General features: G+C 41.6%; 1 protein-coding gene across 1 annotated transcript in view; it reads left to right on the forward strand.

Moving 5' to 3' along the window:
- The window catches only part of TRAF5 (TNF receptor associated factor 5), a 51,556-nt gene extending 30,743 nt beyond the window's left edge, over window positions 1-20,813 (forward strand). The window contains exons 3-11 of the mRNA XM_047076799.1: window positions 16-73; window positions 2,875-2,976; window positions 5,508-5,672; window positions 6,392-6,469; window positions 6,796-6,870; window positions 11,691-11,783; window positions 15,741-15,881; window positions 17,984-18,152; window positions 18,818-20,813. Coding sequence (XP_046932755.1) covers window positions 16-73; window positions 2,875-2,976; window positions 5,508-5,672; window positions 6,392-6,469; window positions 6,796-6,870; window positions 11,691-11,783; window positions 15,741-15,881; window positions 17,984-18,152; window positions 18,818-19,395 — 1,459 coding nt within the window. The 3' untranslated portion in view covers window positions 19,396-20,813. The remainder of the gene's footprint in view (window positions 1-15; window positions 74-2,874; window positions 2,977-5,507; window positions 5,673-6,391; window positions 6,470-6,795; window positions 6,871-11,690; window positions 11,784-15,740; window positions 15,882-17,983; window positions 18,153-18,817) is intronic.
- Window positions 20,814-22,565: the final 1,752 nt, after the last annotated feature.

Consider the following 22,565-nt stretch of genomic DNA (forward strand, 5'->3'; position numbering starts at 1 on the left):
TATTTTTCTCTCCAGAGAATTAAATGCAGTCCCACTCTGCCCTGTAGATAAGGAGGTTATCAAATCTCAGGAGGTAAGAAAATCACCGCTTTGGTTTAGCAGCTCTCTGAGTGATGGAGAAACCAGTGTCCTGGGTTGAACTGGATATAGAGGTTGGAGCAGTAGAGCGGGAGAGGGGGGCCTTTCTTAGAGTCCACTTTCCTTTGGTGTGGGGTCAGGCCAAACCCTACTCCTACCACTGTTTCAGAGGCTTGTTTGGGTCTTTATTGATGCCTCTCCCCCTGCCCCCAACCAAATTTCTACTCTGCTCCCTCCTTGCCCCCCTCCAACACTAGCTCCAGGTACATTAAGTTGCTTGGAGAAATTAAACATCCTGTTTCTTGGAATTCACTTTCTCCTCTAGTTAATTTCTAAAACTTCCTTTTATTATTATGTCTAACAATAGCTTTATTGAAGTATAATTCATATGCCATAAAATTTACCTTTAAAGTATATGTGTTTCTTGGAAAATAATAACATAAAGTAAAGTGTACATGTTTCTTGGGTGTATACTTCGGAGTGGAATTGCTGGGTCGTATGGTAATTTTGTTTAGGGCCATAATGGTAACTTTATGTGTAACATTCTGAGGAGCTTCTTCAGACGATTTTTCAAAGCAACTGCACCATTTTACCTTCCTACCAGCAGACTGTGAGAGTTCTAATGTCTCTAGATCCTTGCCGAAAGTTGTTAATGGCCATCATTTTGATTACAGTCTTTCTAGTGGGTACCTGTTTTGCTTTGCATTTCTCTAATGATTAATGATATTAAGCATCTTTTCATGTTTTTGTCTATTTGTGTATCTTCTGGGAGAAGTGCCTTCTCAATTTCTTTGCCCATTTTTTAGTGGATTATTGGTCTTTTATTGTCGAGTTCTAGGAGTTCTTTATATATTCTGGATACAAGGCTCCTATCGAATGTATGATTTGCAAATATTCTCCCATTCTGTGAGCTGTCTTTTCACTCTTGGTGGTATCCTTTGAAGCATGAAAGCTTTTCATTTTGATGAGGTCTTACTTGTCTTTTGTTTGTTTTGGTCACTTGTTCTTTTAGTTGCATCTAAGAAACCATTACCTAACCCCTGATCATGAAGATTTTCTACCTTAAAACTTCCTTTTAAGGTGGCTCAGTCAGTTGAGCATCTGACTTTGGCTCAGGTCATGATCTCACAGTCTGTGAGTTCGAGCCCCACATCGGGCTCTGTGCTGACAGCTCAGACCCTGGAGCTGCTTCAGATTCTGTCTCCTGCTCTCTCTGCCCCTCCCCCGCTTGTGCACGTGTGCTCTCTCTCTCTCTCTCTCTCTCCCTCTCCCTCTCAAAAATAAATAAACATTAAAAAATTAAAAAAAAAAACTTCTTTTAAGCTCAGTTTTCTTCCTCTACAATTCTGTTACAGGACGTTCAAGCATCACCTCCTCCAGGAAGCTCCCTGAGCACTGGTCTAATGTACATGCTCCTTGTCTATGCTCTTACGTTGTGTTTTCCAAAAGCCTAGTAGAGGACAGTGCCGTGCTTGTGTTTGCCTCACGCACTAGACCAGGGGTTGACATACTACAACATGAGATATGTTGAGGCAAATCCAGCCTTCCACCTGTTTTTGTCTGGCCCATGAGCTGAGAATGGTTTTCACATAAATCATTGAAAAGAATCCAAACAAGTGTACACAGGAACTCTGTGCTACTTTTGCACATCTCATGAGTGTGTAAACTATTTCAAAACAAAAAAATATTTCATTAAAAAATTTTTTTAATGTTTATCTATTTTTGAGAGAGAGAGACAGAGACAGAGACAGAGAGAGTGAGAGTTTGAGCGGGGGAGGGACAGAGAGAGGGAGACACAGAATCTGAAGCAGGCTCCAGGCTCAGACCTGTCAGCACAGAGCCCGACATGGGGCTCGAACTCACAAACTGCGAGATCATGACCTGAGCCAACGTCGGATGCTTAACCGACTGAGCCACCCAGAAACCCCAACAAAAAATTTATTTTAAAAGTCAAAAGAAGAATAACGTTTTGTGACATGTGAAAATTACATGAAATTTACATTTCAGTGTCCATAAATAATGTTTTATTGGAACACAGCCAAGCTCATCCATTTAAGTATTGTATGCAGCAGAATTGAATAGTTGCAAAAGAAAACATTGCATTGTGGCCTGCATAGCTGAAAATACTATCTGATCCTTTATGGAGAAAGTTTGCCAACCCCTGGTGTGTGCTGAAATAGCAAGTCCTCACAGCTTCAGTGACAGTAACTGATGACTAATACAAACTTTTATACTGTGACAGGAAGCTGAAAGCGTCACCCTCATCCACAGCCCACCTTCTGACCTTTGAGCATATGAGGTCAAGTGCACCATGAGATTCTCTTGCAGCCTACTGTGCTGAGCATTGAATTTCCTGGCCTGTATGTTCAGTGGCCTGTTGGAAATACGTATCTGAGAAAGCCTTTTCTTTTATGGTGGCGAATCTGATCTTTCCATTCCAACCACTGTCTGGAAGTTTCCACCTGACTTTTTTTTTTTTTTTTTAATGTTTATTTATTTTTGAGAGAGAGAGAGAGACAGAGTGTGAGCTGGGGAGGGGCAGAGAGGAGAGGGAGACACAGAATCTGAAGCAGGCTCCAGGCTCCCAGCTGTTAGCACAGAACCCAACATGGGGCTTGAACCCATGAACAGTGAGATCATAACCTGAGCCAAAGTTGGATGCTTAACTGACTGAGCCCCCCCAGGCGCCCCTCCACCTGACTTTTGAGATGTATCTGAAGACCAAATTAATAATAGTTTCATTCACATTGCTCTGAAGCTTTGGAGTGTATGAGACCTGTTGTGTTTCTCTTTTAGGTGTTTAAAGACAATTGCTGCAAAAGAGAAGTCCTGAACTTATATGTGTATTGCAAAAATGCTCCTTCATGTAATGCCAAGATTATTCTGGGGCGATACCAGGTGGGTGTTACTCATGAGCAATATTTGCTTTGGCTATCTTTCCAGTGGCATGTATTGAACACCTTTATATGACAGTTACTGGGCAAAGCATGATAGGGAGTTCATTGGGTTGCCCTCAGAGAATTCCTGTCTAGCAATACAGTTGGCTATAGTGCAGCACTCCAAGAGCTAAGTGTGGGTGAAGAGGTCCATCTCATATGGAATGCACGGAGGGCATACTATATGGGCTAGACCTACACTGTGGGTTAGGGGTCATTGACCCAAAAGAGAAGCTGTGGGACATGCTGAGCAAAAGGACATGCCAGTTCTGGGGAACTGTAAAAGATTTGGGGTCCCCAGGGTGGGAGCCAGGGCAGTCTGCACAAAGACACGTTTACAAGGGTCCCTGCCCCAAAGCATTGGCAGATGCTTGTGGGTGTTTCCAGCAGCTGTGGGCCCCAGCCCGTTGGTTTATGATCCAAGGCATATAACATAGAGCAGAGCAGAACTAGGATGTGATTTAAAGGGGAAGCGTTGGTGTGAGCTGCAAACACACAAGATGTAGGGGTAGCGAAGGGGAGTTTCTCTCACATGGAACTGCCCTACCTGGTTCTTCCAGCCAGCTGGGGAAGCTCGATAAATGGGAAGCTGGAAATGTGGCTGTGCCACGGCAGGCCCGTATCAGGTTTGATCACACTGTGCAGGAATAAGAAGCGGGCATCTCTAGCTTCCAGAGAATTGCTTGGGGGCTGCTGAAATTTTGCTCTCCCACCCACATCTTTTGGAACACATTTCAGGTGATTCAGCCTTTTCTCCACCTTGCCTCCGAACCCCCCCGGGCACCGAGCTTATAAATGAGTAAATGATTTCCTTGTTAACCCCAGGATTTCTTTGGAGGTTCACTGAACTTCTCCTGGGTTGATAGGCCCTGGAGCAAGGCCTCTTTTCCAGCTTTGTTGTCACTAAGGCTGAAAAGGAAATGAGGCTCAAATGGACCATCCATCCATTAGCTTTTGTGACCAGATCCACACTTTCTAGAGAAGAGTGGCTGGTGTCTTTTCACCTGTTTCTTTTGTATTTCCCCTCATTCCTGCCTCCCCCCACCACCACCCTGGCTTCCAAAGGTGAGGTGAAGGTTCTCAGGCAGGAGAATCCTGATGGATGTTCACTATTTTGGTGAGAGCGGAGGGGTAGCAGCAGTGAATTTTGGAGAAGATACGGATTTCAACGGTCACTATTTGTTTCTTATTACTAAAGGTAAAGGAGAGTAGCTGTAATATTCATTTACCTCCTGTAGAAAAACTGGTTGGTTTTTCTCCTTTAGGAAGGGGGGTCAGCAAAGTGTTTCTGTCAAAAGCCAGTCGGTAGATTTTTTAGGCTTTGCAGGCCATACAATCTGTGTATCAGCCACTCACCTCTTCCATTTCAGATGGAAAGCAGCCTCTGGCTGTATGTGAACAAATAAGTATGGCTGTTCTCCAGAAAAACTTTATTTACAAAAGCAAGTAACAGGCCAGATTTGCCCCACAGGCTGGAGCTTGCCAACAGTATTGTAAGGGGTCTTGCTGGGAATAACATCAATAGGGTTTTGATAACTTGTTAGCATCACAATAACTTGCAGTGATCCAAAGTGTTTATTAAGATATATCTCCTGCTGGGGGCGCCTGGATGGCTAAGTGTGTTAAGTGTCCAACTATGGCTCAGGTCATGATCTTACAGTTCCTGAGTTTGAGCCCCATGTCAGGGTCAGCTCAGATCCTGCTTCAGATCCTCTGTTTCGCTGTCTGTCTGCCCCTCTCCTACTAGCTCCCTTTTCCTTCCTCACTCTCAAAAATAAATAAACATTCAAAAAGAAAAAAAAAAGATATACCACCTGCTTTTCAAAATTGATACCATAAAGAATACTGGAACGAACACTGTCCATGTTATTGTTGTCTCGTATTCTGATTAAGAACATTTCCTGACTAACAAGCTTGACCACTCTCAGCTTCTCTTGGGCCTGTGATTCTGGTTTTGTTTTTTTTCCCCATCTGCTTTTTTTGACCACTCTGGAACAGCTCTCTCTCCCTCCCCTTTCTTCCTTTAATCCTTTTCCTTCCTTCATGTACTTAGGATATGCCCCACTCTTATTTGCTCTTTCCCTCCGTCCCACCTTTTGCCATCTGCCATGCAGAGATTAGTACTTGGTGCTGGCAGTGGGGATGGAGGGTGCACAGAAGAAATTAAAAATGCCCTTGCAGGACTGGTAAATTACTCAGCAAGCCTAAGGAAAGTGTTTAGGAACTACCCTGCAAATTCGGGCATGTTACTAGATGATCTGAAATAGACTCAGCTTGCTTCCTTCTTCAGCCATCTTCCCTGTCCTCCTAACTCCTACCAAACAAGGCTAGCCATCACAGCCTCCTTCTGGGCAGCCCCATCTGTGCCCTCTCCTCTGCAGCCCTGTCTGCCCAGCTGCCCCCAGTGTCCTCCCTCCCTCTCTAGGCTTCCAGCTGGCTCCCCTCCCGCCGCCCTGGTCAGCGGGGCCCACTGGCCTGTGTTATCTGTTGCAGGACCACCTCCAGCAATGCCCGTTTCAAGCCGTGCAGTGTTCTAATGAGAACTGTCAGAAGCCAGTCCTTCGGAAAGATCTGAAAGAACATTTGAGCGCATATTGCCAGTTTCGAGAGGAAAAATGCCTTTATTGCAAAAAAGATGTGGTAGTAATCAATCTACAGGTAAAGAAAGAGAAAGAAAGAGAGAGACAGAGGAAGAAAGAGAGAGAGAAAGGAAGGAAGAGAAAGAAAGAGAAAGAAAGAAAGAAAGAAAGAAAGAAAGAAAGAAAGAAAGGAAGGAAAAGAAAGAAAGGGAAAGAAAGAAAGATTGTCTTTTATGGGACTAAATTCTACCTGAGTGGTCACAGTGAATTTATTTTTGTACAGAAATAGGTCCAAAGAATTATCTTAGAGTTCTGTAAAAAGCCGAAAACCTTGTTGGTAGGACACTACTCATTTATCATTGGTGAAAGCACTGTTTGAACACCTACTAAGTGTGATTGTGCAAGGAGCAGTGCTAGGTGCTGGGTCATGAGGAGGTGACGATATTGTGTCCTCAGGGTGCTTCAGTCCATCTGGAGTGGCAGGACGTAGGCAGAAAAAGAGAGTGTGCTGTACTTTTCACATGTACCAGAGGAGCCATACTGATGACTCACAAAGTTTGCCCTCAGTGAGTCCTGCGCCCTCTGACCTTTTGGAATAATTGGAAAATTGAATTAATTTACGTGAAGAAAGAGGCCATCTTTATTTAGTCCTTTTTGGAACTAGGCTGTACCTTCCTGTAGAGGGCAAGCCACATAACACAGATCCCCAGAGACCTATGCATAAACCCTGTGAGGCCACAGTAGGGAACCCTGGGAAGCACAGTTTGGCTCTGTTTCATCACACTTTCTCTGTTTCAGAATCATGAGGAAAACTTGTGTCCTGAGTACCCAGTATCTTGTCCTAACAAGTGTTTGCAGATGATTCCAAGATCTGAGGTAACTGTAAATGATTCTCTTAGATTTTACGTAAGGTAAAGTTTTAGTAACCAATGTGGTATGTGTTTGATAAAATCCCACAGGCAGAAGCCCAAGGTTTAAATAACCCCACGACAGCCGTATCTCTGTGTTCCCTTCCCTTTTCCCTGAGAATTCTTCTCGGTTTTTACCACAGCTCTCCTTCTGCCAGGCCTCAGCATGGCTTTTCCCGTTCTGTTCCCTCCCTTTTTCCCAAGCCACCCTTGGTCCCCTGCACGCTGCAGTTCTATCAGGCAGTTGGAGAATTGGTGATGAATTTCTGTGGCGTGAGGCTGTCTGTTTTGTAGGTGGATGAACACCTCGCTGTGTGTCCTGAAGCTGAACAAGACTGTCCTTTTAAGCACTATGGCTGTACTGTAAAGGTATGGAATGCCGGTTTGTTTCTGCCCCTGCCTTCTACTGTATCGTTTATTTGGCGGGCTTATTTCACTCTTTGATTCCATTCAGGATGCAGAAGGACATTCACTTTGGAGAACTTTTAGACTGGCCATTTCAGTCAGGGTTCTCCAATGAAACAGAACCAATGGGAGATACATACCTACATATACATATAGAGACTTATTTTAAGAAATTAGCCTATGTGACTGTGGGAACTGGTGAATCTGATTATTTGCAGAGCAGACCAACACTGTGGAAACTCAGGCTGGAGCTTCTATGTTGCAGTCTTAAGGAGAAGTGCTTCTTTTTTTTTTTTTTTAAGTTTATTTATTTTTGAGACAGAAAGAGAGAGAGACAGAGCATGAACGGGGGAGGGGCAGAGAGAGAGGGAGACACAGAATCGGAAGCAGGCTCTAGGCTCTGAGCCCAGAGCCCGACGCGGGGCTCGAACTCATGGACCTCGAGATCGTGACCTGAGCTGAAGTCGGACGCTTAACCGACTGAGCCACCCAGGTGCCCCGAGGAGAAGTGCTTCTTGAGGAAACCTTATTCTTTGCTCTTAAAAGGTGGTTGGATGAGGACTTCCCACATTACGTAGAGTAATCTGCTTTACTTAAAGTCAACTGATTTGTAAATGTTAATCTCAGCTACAAAAGTTCCTCACAGTAACATCTAGATTAGTTTTGACCAAACAACTGGGCACCGTAGCCTAGCCAAGCTGACACATAAAATTAACCATCATGGTAATTATTTCTAATTCAGACTCCACTGCCTCTACCAGATTTTGAGACTTTCTGGAGTCATCCTTCTGATGATTATAAATCTTGGTTTTATGGTACCCCTTCTATTACCACATATTTTTTTTTATTTTTTTTATTTTTTATTTTTTTTTTTAATTTTTTTTTTTTTAACGTTTATTTTTGAGACAGAGCGAGACAGAACGTGAACGGGGGAGGGTCAGAGAGAGAGGGAGACACAGAATCTGAAACAGGCTCCAGGCTCTGAGCTGTCAGCACAGAGCCTGATGCGGGGCTTGAACTCACGAACCGCAAGATCATGACCTGAGCCGAAGTCGGACGCTTAACCGACTGAGCCACCCAGGCGCCCCTATTACCACATATTTTGAGATGGAATTGATTTGAAATCATGTTTTAAAATGTATTGGGGCGCCTGGGTGGCTCAGTCGGTTTAAGTGTCCGACTTCGGCTCAGGTCATGATCTCGCATTTCATGAGTTCGAGCCCCACATTGGGCTCTGTGCTGACAGCTCAGAGCCTGGAGCCTGCTTTGGATTCTGTGTCTCCCCCTCTCTCTGCCCCTCCCCTGCTTGTGCTATCTCTCAAAAAATGAATAAATGTTAAAAAAATATATTTTTTAAATAAAAAAATAAAATGTATTTTATTACCTGTTAAACACCTTTAAAAATGTTATTTAATAAATTTATAAAATATACAAAGAAAAGAAAGTTTGCTTTCTACCTCATTTTAACAGATTCTTGATGGATCAAACTTTTAGGCATTAAGATATACCATGCACTGTATTGCTTCATACTTTGTGTACATCTAAAATTACTCCAAATTAAAAGTTTATTTTAGGGGCACCTGGGTGGCTCACTCGGTTGAGCACCCGACTCTTGGTTTTGACTCAGGTCATGGTCTCATGGTCTTGTGGGTTCAAGCCCTGCATGGAGCCTCGCACTGACAACACAGAGTCTGCTTGGGACTCTCTCTCTTTCTCTCTCTCTGCCCCTCCCCCACTCACTCTGTCTCTCAAAATAAGTAAATAAACTTTAAAAAAAGTTTATTTTAAAAATCATAAAAAATACTAGAAGAAAAGGTGAGTGGATTTTTTTATTCTTGATATAAAAGTCTTTCTTAGATGACTAACACAAAACCAGGAGCTATAATTTTGATGTTTAACCACAAATATTTTAAACTTTTATATGATTTTTAAAAATACCATAAATAAAATCAAATGGCAAACCACAAACTGGAAGTAAATATTTACAACATATGACAAGACAAAAAAGGATATTTTCCTTAATATATTAAGAATCATTACAGTAGGCATAGGAATATATGAGTAGTTTCAGAAAAAAATTCAATTGACTAACAGATGTAAGAAAAGACACTCAATCTCACTCCTAAATGTATATTATAACAAGAAATATAACTTTCACCATCAAATTGACAAAGATTAAAACAACTTACAATATCCCAACTTTTTCTGAGGATAGTTTAGTTATATCTATGAAAAGTGAGGGGCACTTGGCTACCTTAGTTGGTAGAGTATGTGACTCTTGATCTCACGGTTGTGAGTTCAAGCCCCACGTTGGGCATAGAACTTACTTCTTTTCTTTTCTTTTCTTTTCTTTTCTTTTCTTTTCTTTTCTCTTTTCTTTTCTTTTTTGAGAGAGAGAGAGAGGGTGCAAGTGAGCAAAAGGTAGAGAGAGAGAGAGAAGCAGGGGTCACCCAAAGCGGGGCATGAGCTCACCTGATGTGGGACTTGAACTCATGAACCATGAGATAATGACCTGAATGGAAGTCAGATGCTTAACAACTGAGCCATCCAGGCACCCAGAGCTTAGTTTAAAAAAAATAAAATACAGGAGCACCTAGGTGGCTCAGTCAGTAAAGCGTCCGACTTCCACTCAGGTTATGATCTCATGGTTTGTGAGTTCGAGCCCCACGTCGGGCTCTGTGCTGACAGCTCAGAGCCTGGAGCCTGCTTCAGATTCTGTGCCTCCCCCTCTCTCTGCCCCTCCCATGCTCATGCTCTGTCTCTGTCTCTCAATAATAAATAAATGTTAAAAAAAATTTTTTTAATAAAAAAATAAAATACAATAAATTTTTTGTTAAAAAAAAAACAGTGAGCCCATACAGTGGCCTTGTAATTCTATTGCTAGGAATTTATCTCAGAAATTCTTTCATAAGTATGCAATGATTACACGCATATACAAACCCTCACACGAAGCTGTTTATGTAGCAAAAGACAACAAAAAACTAAAAACCTCTAAGTCCATCACTAAAGTACTGGCTATATAATTTTTATTATATATTATAATATATTATTTATATTTTGGAATACCATGCATCTGATAAAAAGAATGAGGTATGTATTTTTAAAAATTAAATATGGTTATGATCTCATTGAGTTAAAAATGTGTATATATCTTCACTGACTCTGGTGAGTGAGAGACTTAGCAAATTGGATGCGGTGCTGGAAAGAAGAGGACTTTTGCTTTTCATTCTATATCTTGCTGTATTGTTTCACATGAGCATCCATTTCTCTTTTTTTTAATTTTATTAAAAAAAATTTTTTTAATACAAAATTTATTGTCAAATTGGTTTCCATACAACACCCAGTACTCATCCCAACAGGTGCCCTCCTCAATGCCCATCACCCGCCCTCCCCTCCCTCCCACCGCCCATCAACCCTCAGTTTGTTCTCAGTTTTTAAGAGTCTCATATTTTGGCTCCCTCCCTCTCTAACCCCCCTTTTTTTTCCTTCCCCTCCCCCATGGTCTTCTGTTAAGTTTCTCGGGACCCACATAAGAATTAAAACATACGGTGTACGTCTTTCTCAGTATGACTTATTTCACTTAGCATAACACTCTCCAGTTCCATCCACGTTGCTACAAAAGGCCATATTTCATTCTTTCTCATTGCCATGTAGTATTTTTTTTAACGTTTATTCATTTTTGAGAGACAGAGAGAGACATATCATGAGAAGGGAAGGGGAAGAGAGAGGGAGACACAGAATCTGAAACAGGCTCTAGGTTCTGAGCTGTCAGCACAGAGCCTGACGCGGGGTTCGAACTCACGGACTGTGAGATCATGACCTGAGCTGAAGTCAGATGCCCAACTGACTGAGCCACCCAGGTGCCCCTACATTTCTCTTATCTTAAGAACCTATTTTAAAAAATGCATATTGTGGGAACCTTTAAAAAAAAATCATTGGAGTCCACAGATTTTCACATATCAAACCAGTGACAGTCTTGGCTACAAAAAGGATAAGGTTTACCTTTTTAGTGCATGAAATATGGCATTGCTTTCCAGCTCTGAAAGGAATCTTCCTAATAGTTAGGCCTAAACTCCCAGTTGGGCTGTAGTCTAGACCTTCCAGGATGAAAAGGAAGAAAAGGAGGAGGAAAGGTATTCTCTGGAAAAGGGGCCAATCCTAAACTGAAGGAAAATTGTTGATAAATGTATGCTTTGGTCCACAGATCACCCAGAACATCTACCATTTGCTTTTACTAGTAATATAGGCAGTTTGCAATTCGGTATTTTAATCATCAGGGAAGAAGTAACCCTTTATTCTTATAAACCTGTTATTTGATTTTGAGGGCAACAAATTTGCCTGGGCTGAAATTACAATCAGGTTGCATGCCTGTGGCCTTTGATAGAAGACAGCATGAAAATGTGTGCTTGGTAGGAGAGAGAACTAACCTAGGCTTGAAACTGATCTGAAGCTAACCCGCCAAAGAGATAGGTTTTGTGTGGGAATAGTTGACAGAGGATAACTACACTTGACCCACGGTCACACATTCCCAGCACAAGGAAAGGAAATCCGCATTGAAATTTTGACAGTGGCCCGATTCTCTGTTTCTGTAAGTTTAAAATTGTCTCATGGGCACTGTAGAATCCTGTGGCTGGGAAAGGGACCTGGAGGGGCTGTTTCTTCTGCAACTCAGCTTCAGACAAGCAAGCAAAATTGTTAAGGTCTGCTTTAGCAGAATATCTCGCCACCACCTTCATGTTTGGAGCTTTTCAGCAGCCTGACTTCCTTTCCTCTTCACATTGAAGGATAAACGGGGGAACCTGCTGGAGCATGAGCATTCAGCCTTACGGGACCACATGCTTCTGGTTTTAGAAAAGAACTTCCAGTTAGAAGAGCAGGTAAATATTCAAGAATTCAGATATAAGGGGAGGCATCACAACCACTGGGGCTGGTAATCGTTGGCTTTTTATAGTCTCCTCTGTTTGAGTACATGTCTACTGGAGGTAGATGGTTTTCTACTAAGTGGCCAGGCAGACCCATAGGATTATAGAATATTAGAACTGGAAGGTGCCTTTGAGATCTCTGGACCCAACCCTTTCATTCAGCAGATGAAATAACTAAGCTCAAAGAAATTTTGATGTGTTTGTAACTTGTAAGTGGTAGAATTTACTCTCAAACCCATGTCCCCTGATTCTTAGTCTAGAAATACCACACTGTCTCTGCAGCCTATCCACACGCCTTTTGGTTAATATCTGGCACCTAGTAGGTGACTAGCAGGTGCTTGATGTTTTTTAATTAGACCAATCTTACCATGAAGCAATAGTTAACTATCTGTTCTAGGCATTTTGGGTTTTATATATTTTGTAGTAAGTCTTAACTCCTGCCTATGAAAAGCTTTGCAGCCTGATAAACGCATACATACATATGTATTTCACTGAGTTGTGATTACCAAGTGAAATTATGTGTGCAAATGCCTGCCACAGTCCCTGGAATATTCATAATGGACTCCAAATGCTGATTCTATTGAGTAATTATTATAAAAGTTAATTATTTTGTTAGAACATCTCAGAGGATCAGACTTCTCAAGCCCATGTCAGGAAGAGAGGGAGCTGAATTCTATTATTGCCAATTAGTTTATGGTGTCTAATTCCATATTAAAGTAGGTATGTGAGTTCCAAGGTCAGACCCTGGAGAAAAGTGCGAAGACCACTCAGACCGTGACTTTGGTAGAGGGCACACTGCCTGATAACCATTCCTAAGTTCTTTCTGTACCACTTGCCTCATCCATCCATCCATCCATCCATCCATCCATCCACTCATTCAACAAACACCTGCCATACATCAGCTATGAGGTGCGTTGCTAGGGGCTCTGAGTCAAGAAACACACAGCTTCTGCCCTTGAAGGACTCACAACGCAAAAATGCAAATAGATAAGTTGCCGTGCCATAGGATATGCTGTTACTCAGTCCGGGGTACAGAGGCTGCAGCAGTTTGCTCTGTGGGATTTGGGGAAAGCTCTTCAAGGTAGCACATCCGAGCTTCATTTTGAAGGAAGAAAAGATTTGTCAACTTAAATGTTGTGGGGAAAGAACGTTCCAGAAAAGGAAAACTTGTGCCAAGACCAGGAGTTATGAGAGAGGCTGATGGTTCAGGGAACTGGGGTTTTGGGGTGGTGAGGCTCCTGAACATGAGCCAGAAAGAGCTGGAGACTGGTGTGCTGGGTGCAGATTGCAGTGGCCGTCCATGTAAGCTAAGAGGTTGCAGATACTGTACATTCAATTATTATTTTTTATTCATTCATATCTGCTTTGTTTCAGAAAGGATTTAAGGGCCAAAGTTTGAACTAATGTTTGTCAGTAATAGGGGAGCTAATGGAGGTTTCGAGATAAGAAAATACAGGTTTCCCACACAATGGGAAACAGAGCAATCCTATGGAACCTTTCATAAGCCAATGTCGTGTAAAGCAAAGAAGCAACTACCATTTCATAAAAGCGAAGATCCTCTTTGATTTCTTTCGGTTAGTGAAACAGGCACTAACGCAGGTCTTTCATGAAAGCAAAGTGGCGTGAAGCAAAGTTTTGGATGGTGGGGGCAGGTGAAGACCACTACTTGGCTGGCTAATTGTTTGGCTTTAAACAGTAAGATAGCTGGTGGTAGCACAGAAGATGGATAGAGGGAGAGGAGAGCATGAGGACAGGGGGACCAGGCAGAAGGATGCTGTCATGAACTAGTCAATGTAGCAGTAGAGCCTGGCAATTGAACAGTGAGGGCTCTGGAGGCAGAATGCCTGGTTTTGAGACCTGGCCCCACACTTGCCGTATGAGTTTGGACAAGCTACTTAACTCCGCTCTTCCCCAATTTCCTCATTCATAAAATGGGGTTGTTGGAAGGGTTAAATGAGCTAATATATTTAAGCTCTTAGCACAGTGGCAATGTAATAAGCAGTTCAGTACTAGGTGAAGGCAAGATACTGGAAGTGATGGTGCTGGTGGCTCAGCCAAGGCTGTGTCTGGGGATGGGAAGGGCATTGAGAGACACTCCAAGGTCACAATGGCAAGCTGTAAGTTTAGAAGGCGGAGAACATGGAATTATTATCTGAGATGGACACTGCAGGACAAGTAGAGGTAAGGTGGAGGGAGAAGACACTTATCAGGGAGATATGTCTACCATGTAGGTGGAAATCAGCTCTCAGGATCTAAATGGAAGATTCTGGGGCCAGAGAGCAGATGGTTGTTGCAACCATTTGTTCATTTATAAAACACATATCCAATGCCCTCTGTGTGCCAGGCACTGTGCAAGGCTTTGGGGATGAAGAAATAAGGGAGATGTAGCCTCAATAGTTTAGTGGAGGAAAAGACCAAAACAACCCAAAAAAGCAATAAGAGTAATGAAGGTAAGTTAAATGCTAGAGTGTAGTCAGGGGGTCTTAGAACTTGAGAGATGACCTAGGTAGGTGATACTAGTGAAGAAGTGTTTCTGAGAGAAAGTGTCCTTGAGTAGAGGCTTAAAAAGTGGTAGTTTCTAGATGGAGGAGGAAGTGTGTGAGAGACCAGGACTCGATGGACAATAGAAGTGTGTAGGCTTGCAGGGCAGGGCACAGGTGGGATGGGAATAGGCAGCAGGCTGAGAAAGTAGCCAGGGGCAGATCATGTAGGACCCTGTAGGGTCTGTAAAAGAAGGCCACTAAGGATGGTTAAGGTGGTGGGGGGGGGGGAGTGACAAGACCGATTTGTCTCTGGTTACAGCATGAAGGATGAATTGGAGAAAAACAAGTGTAAAGAAAGGGAGAGCATCATTCGTTCATACTAAAAATATTTATCAAATACCTGCTGATGCCAGGCACCAGACCAGTTGCCAAGGTTACAGCAGACTGTGGGACATGCGTCCCAATTCCCATAGAGCTTCCCATCTGGCGGGAGTGCGAGGGATGGTGTAGGACCAGGTGGGAAGCTATTGTAGCAGCCCAGGTGAGAAATAAGGCTACAGTGAGTGTGAAACGAAATGAGATGAAATGAGAAGTAGATACAAGAATCGTTTGTTTTGTTGTGTGTCGGGAGTTTAAAGTTGGTAAGTATTGCTGATTGAATGGATGAGGCGATAGGAGGAGGGTTGTCTAGGCTCACACGAAAGCTTTTGGTTATTTCCCTGAAATAATTACAGATTCTAAGAGCATACCATGTTTTGCCTACCACTTGCTAAGCTAGCTGTCTGCTGGGCAGGTCACTTAAACTCTCTACCTCTGTTTCCTTATCTATAAAACGGAACTGATCATCATACCCAACTCATAGGGTTTTTTGAGAATTAAGAGAGCTAATGAATACAAGGGTATGACAGACATTCAGCAAATGTCAGCTATTACTATTGATACTGTGCAGATAGCATCTGCTGTGCTGTGATGATCAGTACTGTGTGGTTGTTTAATAAGTGCATTCTGAATGAATGAAGAGAACTAGTTCAGTAAATTTTGTCAAGTGATGTCACTATCATTAGATGAACCATCATAGCTGGTTAAGCTATGAAAAAGACTGATGAGAAATCTGTGGACCTGGTTTTTTTGAAGCACCTACAAATATTATATAGAAATCTACCTGTAAATATTTTCCTAGAAATACATGTATGTATTTTTCTTTTTTTAAATTTAATTTATTTATTTATTGAAATTTATTTAAATTCAAGTTAGTTAACATATAGTGTAGTAATGCTTTCAGGAGTAGAATTTAGTGACTCATTACTTACATGTATATTTATTTTTCTAGAAACACTTTCTTACTGCAATATTTTTCTAGACTTGTATTTAAATTATTTTAACTTGTATACATACACTTAAATGATCTCATTCCCATTTCTGTTATTAGATTTCTGATTTATATAAGAGCCTAGAACAGAAAGAAAGTAAAATCCAGCAGTTAGCAGAAACAGTAAAGAAATTCGAAAAGGAGTTCAAGCAGTTTGCACAGCTACTCGGCAAAAATGGAAGCTTCCTCTCAAACATCCAGGTGAGAAATGGCCTCTCTATTCATAGCCAAGATTTGGCCTTCAATTGGCAGTCAGGGTTTTTCTTATAACTTCTTAAGTGGAGATAATTTCAAATGTAAAGAAAAGCTGTAAGAATAAGATAGTGCTTAAAAATACCCATGTATTCTTGGGGTGCCTGGGTGGCTCAGTCAGTTAAGTGTCAGACTTCGGCTCAGGACATGATCTCATAGTTGGTGAGTTTGAGCCCCATATTGGGTTCTCTGCTGTCAGCATGGAGCCTGCTTTGGATCCTCTGCCCTTCCCCTGCTTGTGCACATGCTCTCTCTCTCTCTCTCAAAAAAAAAAAAAAAAAAAAATCTGTGCATTCTCCGCCCAAATTCACCCATTGTTAGTATTTTGTCCCATATCTCTCTACATCTCTGTTGCTGTATGTGTATGTACTTTCTGAAGCATTTGAGAGTAAGCTGTATATATTATGGCCCTGTACCTGTACACACTAAACTATGTATTTCATAAGAATAAAGATCTTCTTTTACATAACCCCAGTACATTTAACAATGTCAGTAAGTTAACTAATATAATTATGTAATTATAATATTATATTTATTTATGTTATATTTAATTATAATAATATAAGGTATTAACAGAATTGACATAATACTGTATATAATTTATGGCAATTAGGGTTATAATTGATGTTGGGCCAATATTAGTTCCTTTATGTAAGATTCATTGAGTGTATCCATAGTCAACAAAGTGAAATATTAATTCCCTTGGGAATAAAATGCTTTATTTAAAAAAATTTTTTTAATGTTTATTTTTGAGAGAGCAACAGCATGAGCAGGGGAGGAGCAGAGAGAGAGGGAGACACAGAATCTGAAGCAGGCTCCAGGCTGTGAACTGTCAGCACAGAACCTGATGCAAGGCTCAAACTCATGAGCTGTGAGATCATGACCTGAGCCAAAGTCGGACTCTTAACCCACTGGGCCACCCAGGTGCCCTGGGAATAAAATGCTTTAAACACTAAAATATATCAAAAATTACTTGCAAATCATGAATGTTAAGTAACCATAAACAAATTTCTAATGAATAGTATCTTTACTGTAGTTATAAAATTTATGGTAAAAAAAATTTTAATGTTTATTTTTGAGAGAGAAGGACAGTATGAGTGGGGCAAGGGCAGAGAGAAGGAGAGAGAGAGAGAGAGAGAGAGAGAGAGAGAGAGAATCCCAAGCAGGCTCTGCACTGTCATCATGTCAGCCTGATGGGGGGAGGGGGGATATGCTTTGATTTCACGAACCTCGAGATCATGACCTGAGCCGAAGTTGGACGCTCAGCCGACTAAGCCACTTGGGCGCCCCTGTGGTGAAAAGGATTTTAAGACCTGTGGTATGGGTAGCAGTTTTGAAATGTGGACTATCCCAGAAAAATGCAGGCCATGTAATTTCCCCATACTTTGTCAGCACACTGTGTGTGTGTGTGTGTGTGTGTGTGTGTGTGTGTGTAGAAAAAAAGGAAATCTTTATTTGTTATTATCTCAATTCTGACCTTTTTCTAACACAAAACCAGTCAGAGTTAAGGTCCTGAGGGGCAAGTGTGGAAGAGAAGTATGGGTCTAGTTTTATTTACTCTCTTCTACCCAGGCAGAGAATCTAAAGTTCAAGCCTTACCTCATTGCACTTCTGGACCACTTGTAGGGCTCAGGCCAGAACGGATGGGTCTATTTCCAGCTCATTCTCTGCCTTCTAACAGAGCAGGCGTGGATCAGAATAGCCTCTGAGAAGGAAGTGATTAAGGCAAGAGGAGAGACAACAGGAGAACAAAGATATAAAGATAGGTTAGAGCACCAAATGGATAGAAATTGAGGGAGGAGTAGAAGTCAGATGAAGAGAAGTTCAAAAATTTGGAACAGGAGCTGTGACCGGAAGGAGGAGGAAGATACTAGGTAGTTCATCTCTCTGTGAACCTCACTGAATTTTCTCTTCCAGACTGTGCATTTTTCATTGCATTAATTGATTAATTAAATGTGAAATGTTTGGGTTGAAAAAATTCAGTATCAATGAATTACTAAGATATTAACTTTTTTTTCTTTTTTACATTATGATCCATGTTGTACTGAAAGGCTCTTGCCAGTCTCATTGACAAGTCCGCTTGGCTAGAAGCTCAAGTGCGTCAGTTATTACAAGTGGCTAACCAGCAACAAAATAAATTTGATCTGAGGCCTTTGGTGGAAGCGATTGATACAGTGAAGCAGAAAATTACTCTGCTAGAAACCAATGATCAAAGACTAGGTATGGCACGTATTTTACTTCTCTTTGGATGACTCTGTTGTCTGCATATGTTTCTGGAACAAGCAAACACCTGGCCAGATGGAGAGTCGCAGCTGTCCAGGATAAACAATGGTCGAATCTGGTATTTGTGAAACAGAACAGCATGAGATTCTGGCCACTCGGGGGAAAATGATGGACGGCGATGAGCAGGGGCTGGAACAGGCAAAGGGTAGAAATGGGCCAGGACATTCCAAACACAGGGAGTGGTGGTTTTTAAGAAGAGTGGAAAATAATGAAAAAACTAAGGGAGAGATGTGGTGGAAACATTGTTTGAAGTATAGGAAAATCTGAAAGGGTTTGGCTATTTAAAAGCATCCCAGTTATTAAATAATGGGCCTCACCATGCTAATGCACATGAGTCAAATGCTGTGTGTCTTCTATATGCTTTGGTGAGCTTCAGTTCAAGAGTATGTATTTGGGTTTCCTTGGTGCTACTTTTGCCAAGACATGAGAGTCACTGAGTTAATTATTCATATAAATGATCCATTGGTGGACATTGAGTTCAGTTCATCTTTAGGATGTCAGAATTTTATTTTTCTCTTCAGATAACACAATTCCATTTTGGGCAAATTCTAAAGACAACTTTAAGGCCTATGGAATCTTTTTTTGTCTTTCTTTCTTTGCAGTTGTTTTGGAAGGGGAGACTAACAAACATGATGCCCACATTAATATTCATAAAGCACAGCTGAATAAAAATGAAGAGCGATTTAAACTGCTAGAAGGTGCCTGCTATAATGGAAAGCTCATCTGGAAGGTGACAGACTATAAGACGAAGAAGAGGGAGGCACTCGATGGGCACACGGTGTCCATCTTCAGCCAGCCCTTCTACACCAGCCGGTGCGGCTACCGGCTCTGTGCTAGAGCATACCTAAACGGGGATGGGTCCGGGAAGGGGACACACCTGTCACTGTACTTCGTGGTGATGCGAGGGGAGTTTGACTCACTGTTGCAGTGGCCATTCAGGCAGAGGGTGACCCTGATGCTTTTGGACCAGAGTGGCAAAAAGAACCACATTATGGAGACCTTCAAGGCTGACCCCAATAGCAGTAGCTTTAAAAGACCTGATGGAGAGATGAACATTGCGTCTGGCTGCCCCCGCTTCGTGGCTCATTCCACTTTGGAGAGCGCCAAGAACACCTACATTAAAGATGACACCGTGTTCCTGAAAGTGGCCGTGGATTTAACTGACCTAGAGGATCTCTAGTCCCTGTTTCTGGGGGTGATGAAGGACTTGTTGGGTCCAGAACCATGGAGGAGGACACCTGTGATTATCATATGGACTGACATTGAACTTAGTACACATTTGTATTTGGCTTCTTGCCACTTGGTGTTTGAAGGCAGTTTGAAACTTGTCAAGTGCTATCTTCTTTTTACGTTTTACTCTATCCCAGTTTGAAACTTAAAACCTTAGAATATTCTCTCATTATTTATATTTTTATATTTCTTGAAAGATGTTAAGTTTCTTGAAAGCGAGGTCTGGGGCATATCTGTTTTACTGGTGCTTAGCATAGCTAAGCTTAGCATAGCTTTGAAAATGCTTTGGTATTTTATTATTTGGCCTGCTGATTCTAGACCTGACCATAAGCCTGCAAAAGCTATCTTCCAGGGTAGACTACTCCAGTTAAGTAGTTGGGTGATGTACTTTCAAAGACCATAAGCCCAGTTTGGACCAGACTTTATTTGGTCAAATACAAAATTTGTGGAAATTACTACACCTCTAAATATTTTCATTAAAAATTACCAGTAGTCACCAAGTACAGTTTTGCAAGGCTGTGTTAGAACTGGTGAATAGAGGAAGCATTTTCATTCTTCCTGTTGAAGTAAACAGAAAGTACTGCACTGTGTGTGTGTGTGTGTGTGTGTGTGTGTGTGTGTGCAGAGAGAGAGAGAGGGAGAGATAGTTTATACATATATATGGAGATATAGTCCTCCAACTAAAGCTCATATTTTATTAGGTACAACCATGTGAAAAAAAGCTGTTTTCATAGGTCAGAAAAGGTCAAGTATTAACAGTTTCATAAGGTTCAATTTAGTAGATATGTATGTACATGTATATGTATGTATACACCTAGTTTAAAAGTATGTTGGTAATAATAGTAAGTTACTGTGAGGATGGGTAGAATTTAGTACATGATGGAGAAAAATGTCATAAATGGATAAGAGGAATTTAAACCTAGGGAGAACACCATTATTATTCCTATGGTGTCAGAAGTATTCTCATCCCAAACTGATTGCTAAAAGCAGTATCTCCTATTCTTTTTGAAAGAACTTCTGAATTCATAAACTGATATGAAAATGGGCATTTATATAAACCTGTGACTTTTCTTGTTGAAGTTGTGAGTACTTTGTGAGGAACAGAAATGATTCTATTCTTATGCATCTGTCTGTGTGGGTCTATCTACGAGGGTGTGTGTACCAGTCAAGTGAATCCCAGTTTTCCTGAGCCCTCCTTTGTTGTTATGCAACTCAGTGTTTCCTGACATTCAAGCCGACTCCCTTGAGTGTGTGGGGATAAAGTGCCCTGGGCTGAGGGCCACTTAATGCAGCTTACCCGAGTGAGGACCGTGTACCTTATAGCTTTTGAGCAGTCAATCTGATAAAATAAACATGATTTTTATACCAGTGGCTTCTGGAATAATTGAGACTTTCTTAATCTCTTCTCTGAAAAATTTCAAGATGCTAAAGACTCATCTTGCAGAAATCATCCCAAAGACTTAAACTTAAAGAAATAAGTTCACAATGGAAACATACTAAAGAACAACACTGTAGCTGCTGGTGAACTCTGGCACAATTGATGGTCAACAGATTGACCTCACACACACTCAGAAGTATTTCTGTAGATCACACAGCCAGACCCAGTGGTTCTGTGTGTTTGTTTTCAATGTTCCTAATCCAGTCCAAGTCCTTGGGAGTAGAAGATCATATTGTTGTAATTAGTTTTAAGTGGGTATGAAAAACATTTTAAAGTGAATTTATCAAAATACTGGTTTTGTGTTCTAACCAGCCTCTCTACATAAAAAGCTTCAATCATGGCATGGTTTGCTTATGAGTTCAGAGTCCCTTCATCATTGAAACAGTGATCATGAAACAAGGTATTACAGAGTAAAAAGGACTCTTTCTCAAAAATAAGAGTTGTGATTTTTGTTTTATAGAAGTGGATCCATGTAAACGGTTTTTCCTCTTTTATGATCTGAGCAGTTATTTTTATTCTGTGTCAGAAATATTTAAAGATTTTATTTTTTAAGTAATCTCTACACTCAATATAGGGCTCAAAATCACAACCCCAAGATCAAGAGTCCCATGCTCTACTGACCGAGCCAGCGGGGTGCCTCTATATCACAAATATTTAAATTTATTCTATTTTGGTTAGATTTCAATTCCTGATGAAAAGAAAAAAATAGGTGTAAGAGGGAAGTTAAGAAAGGCATGTACAGGATTAAGGTAGGGTGGGGAGGTACTCTACATATGAATGCATATTAACAGATCTGAACTCTGACCCCTGATATCCAAATTTGATTTTTCAGAGAAACAAGAGATAGTCACAGCCAGTTCCAATTCACAGTGCCAATCTTGAGCACAACTAAACAGAACAGAGAGCACAAAGCCTTTGTGTGGTGCTTTGGGCAATTGGTCCACACTGCCAACTACCTCTTTTCTCTTAGAAAGTGGTTGGAGACATGGGTCTTAATTGTACCTAAGAATTGTGGGCTGGAGATAAAGCCTTGATGGATGCATAGTAGGGGACCCAGGTGGTGCAATCACCTGAGAACACCACATTTTAGGGGAGGAGGGAGAGGAGATGAAGAGAAGTACCAAGGGAGGTAGGAAGGCAAAGAATGTCAGCAGGGCCACCCTGCCAACGGTGGTCCCTCGCAGCGTACCCCACAGCCAACTCTTAAGCTCACAGTCCGCTCCCTCCATGCCACTCCCTCCTCAGCCTTTGCCTTAAGCTGCAGGCTTAAATATCCAAGTACCTGCTGCACATCTGATCTTTCAAGTCCCACAGGTACCTTAAAGTACACTTCACCATAACTGAACTGGAGATCTTCCCACTCTCCCCGCCACTGCCCACCTGTGATGCTTCCTGTTTATTCTACCCCGGCTAATGACCTCATCATCCAAGCCAGAAGTTTGGACACTATTCTAGATTCCTCCCTCACCTTCCCCATCCAGTCACCCACCCAGTACTGCCAATTTGACTTCCAAGTAATTTCTTGAAACTATTCCTACTACTTGTTTCTACTGCCCACTACTGTCCTGTTTGCAGGCCTACGTTTTTGGCTACACTTTTTCCTTTCACCTCTTCACATCTAACCTCATGCTGCCACCCAGTAATCTCTCTGAAATGAAAATCTGAGAATGACTCCTCGCAAC

The sequence above is a fragment of the Lynx rufus genome, unplaced genomic scaffold (assembly GCF_022079265.1).
Source record: "Lynx rufus isolate CCGP_SWC_20201006 ecotype Redwood Valley unplaced genomic scaffold, mLynRuf1.p SCAF_15, whole genome shotgun sequence".
NCBI classification, from domain to species: domain Eukaryota; kingdom Metazoa; phylum Chordata; class Mammalia; order Carnivora; family Felidae; genus Lynx; species Lynx rufus.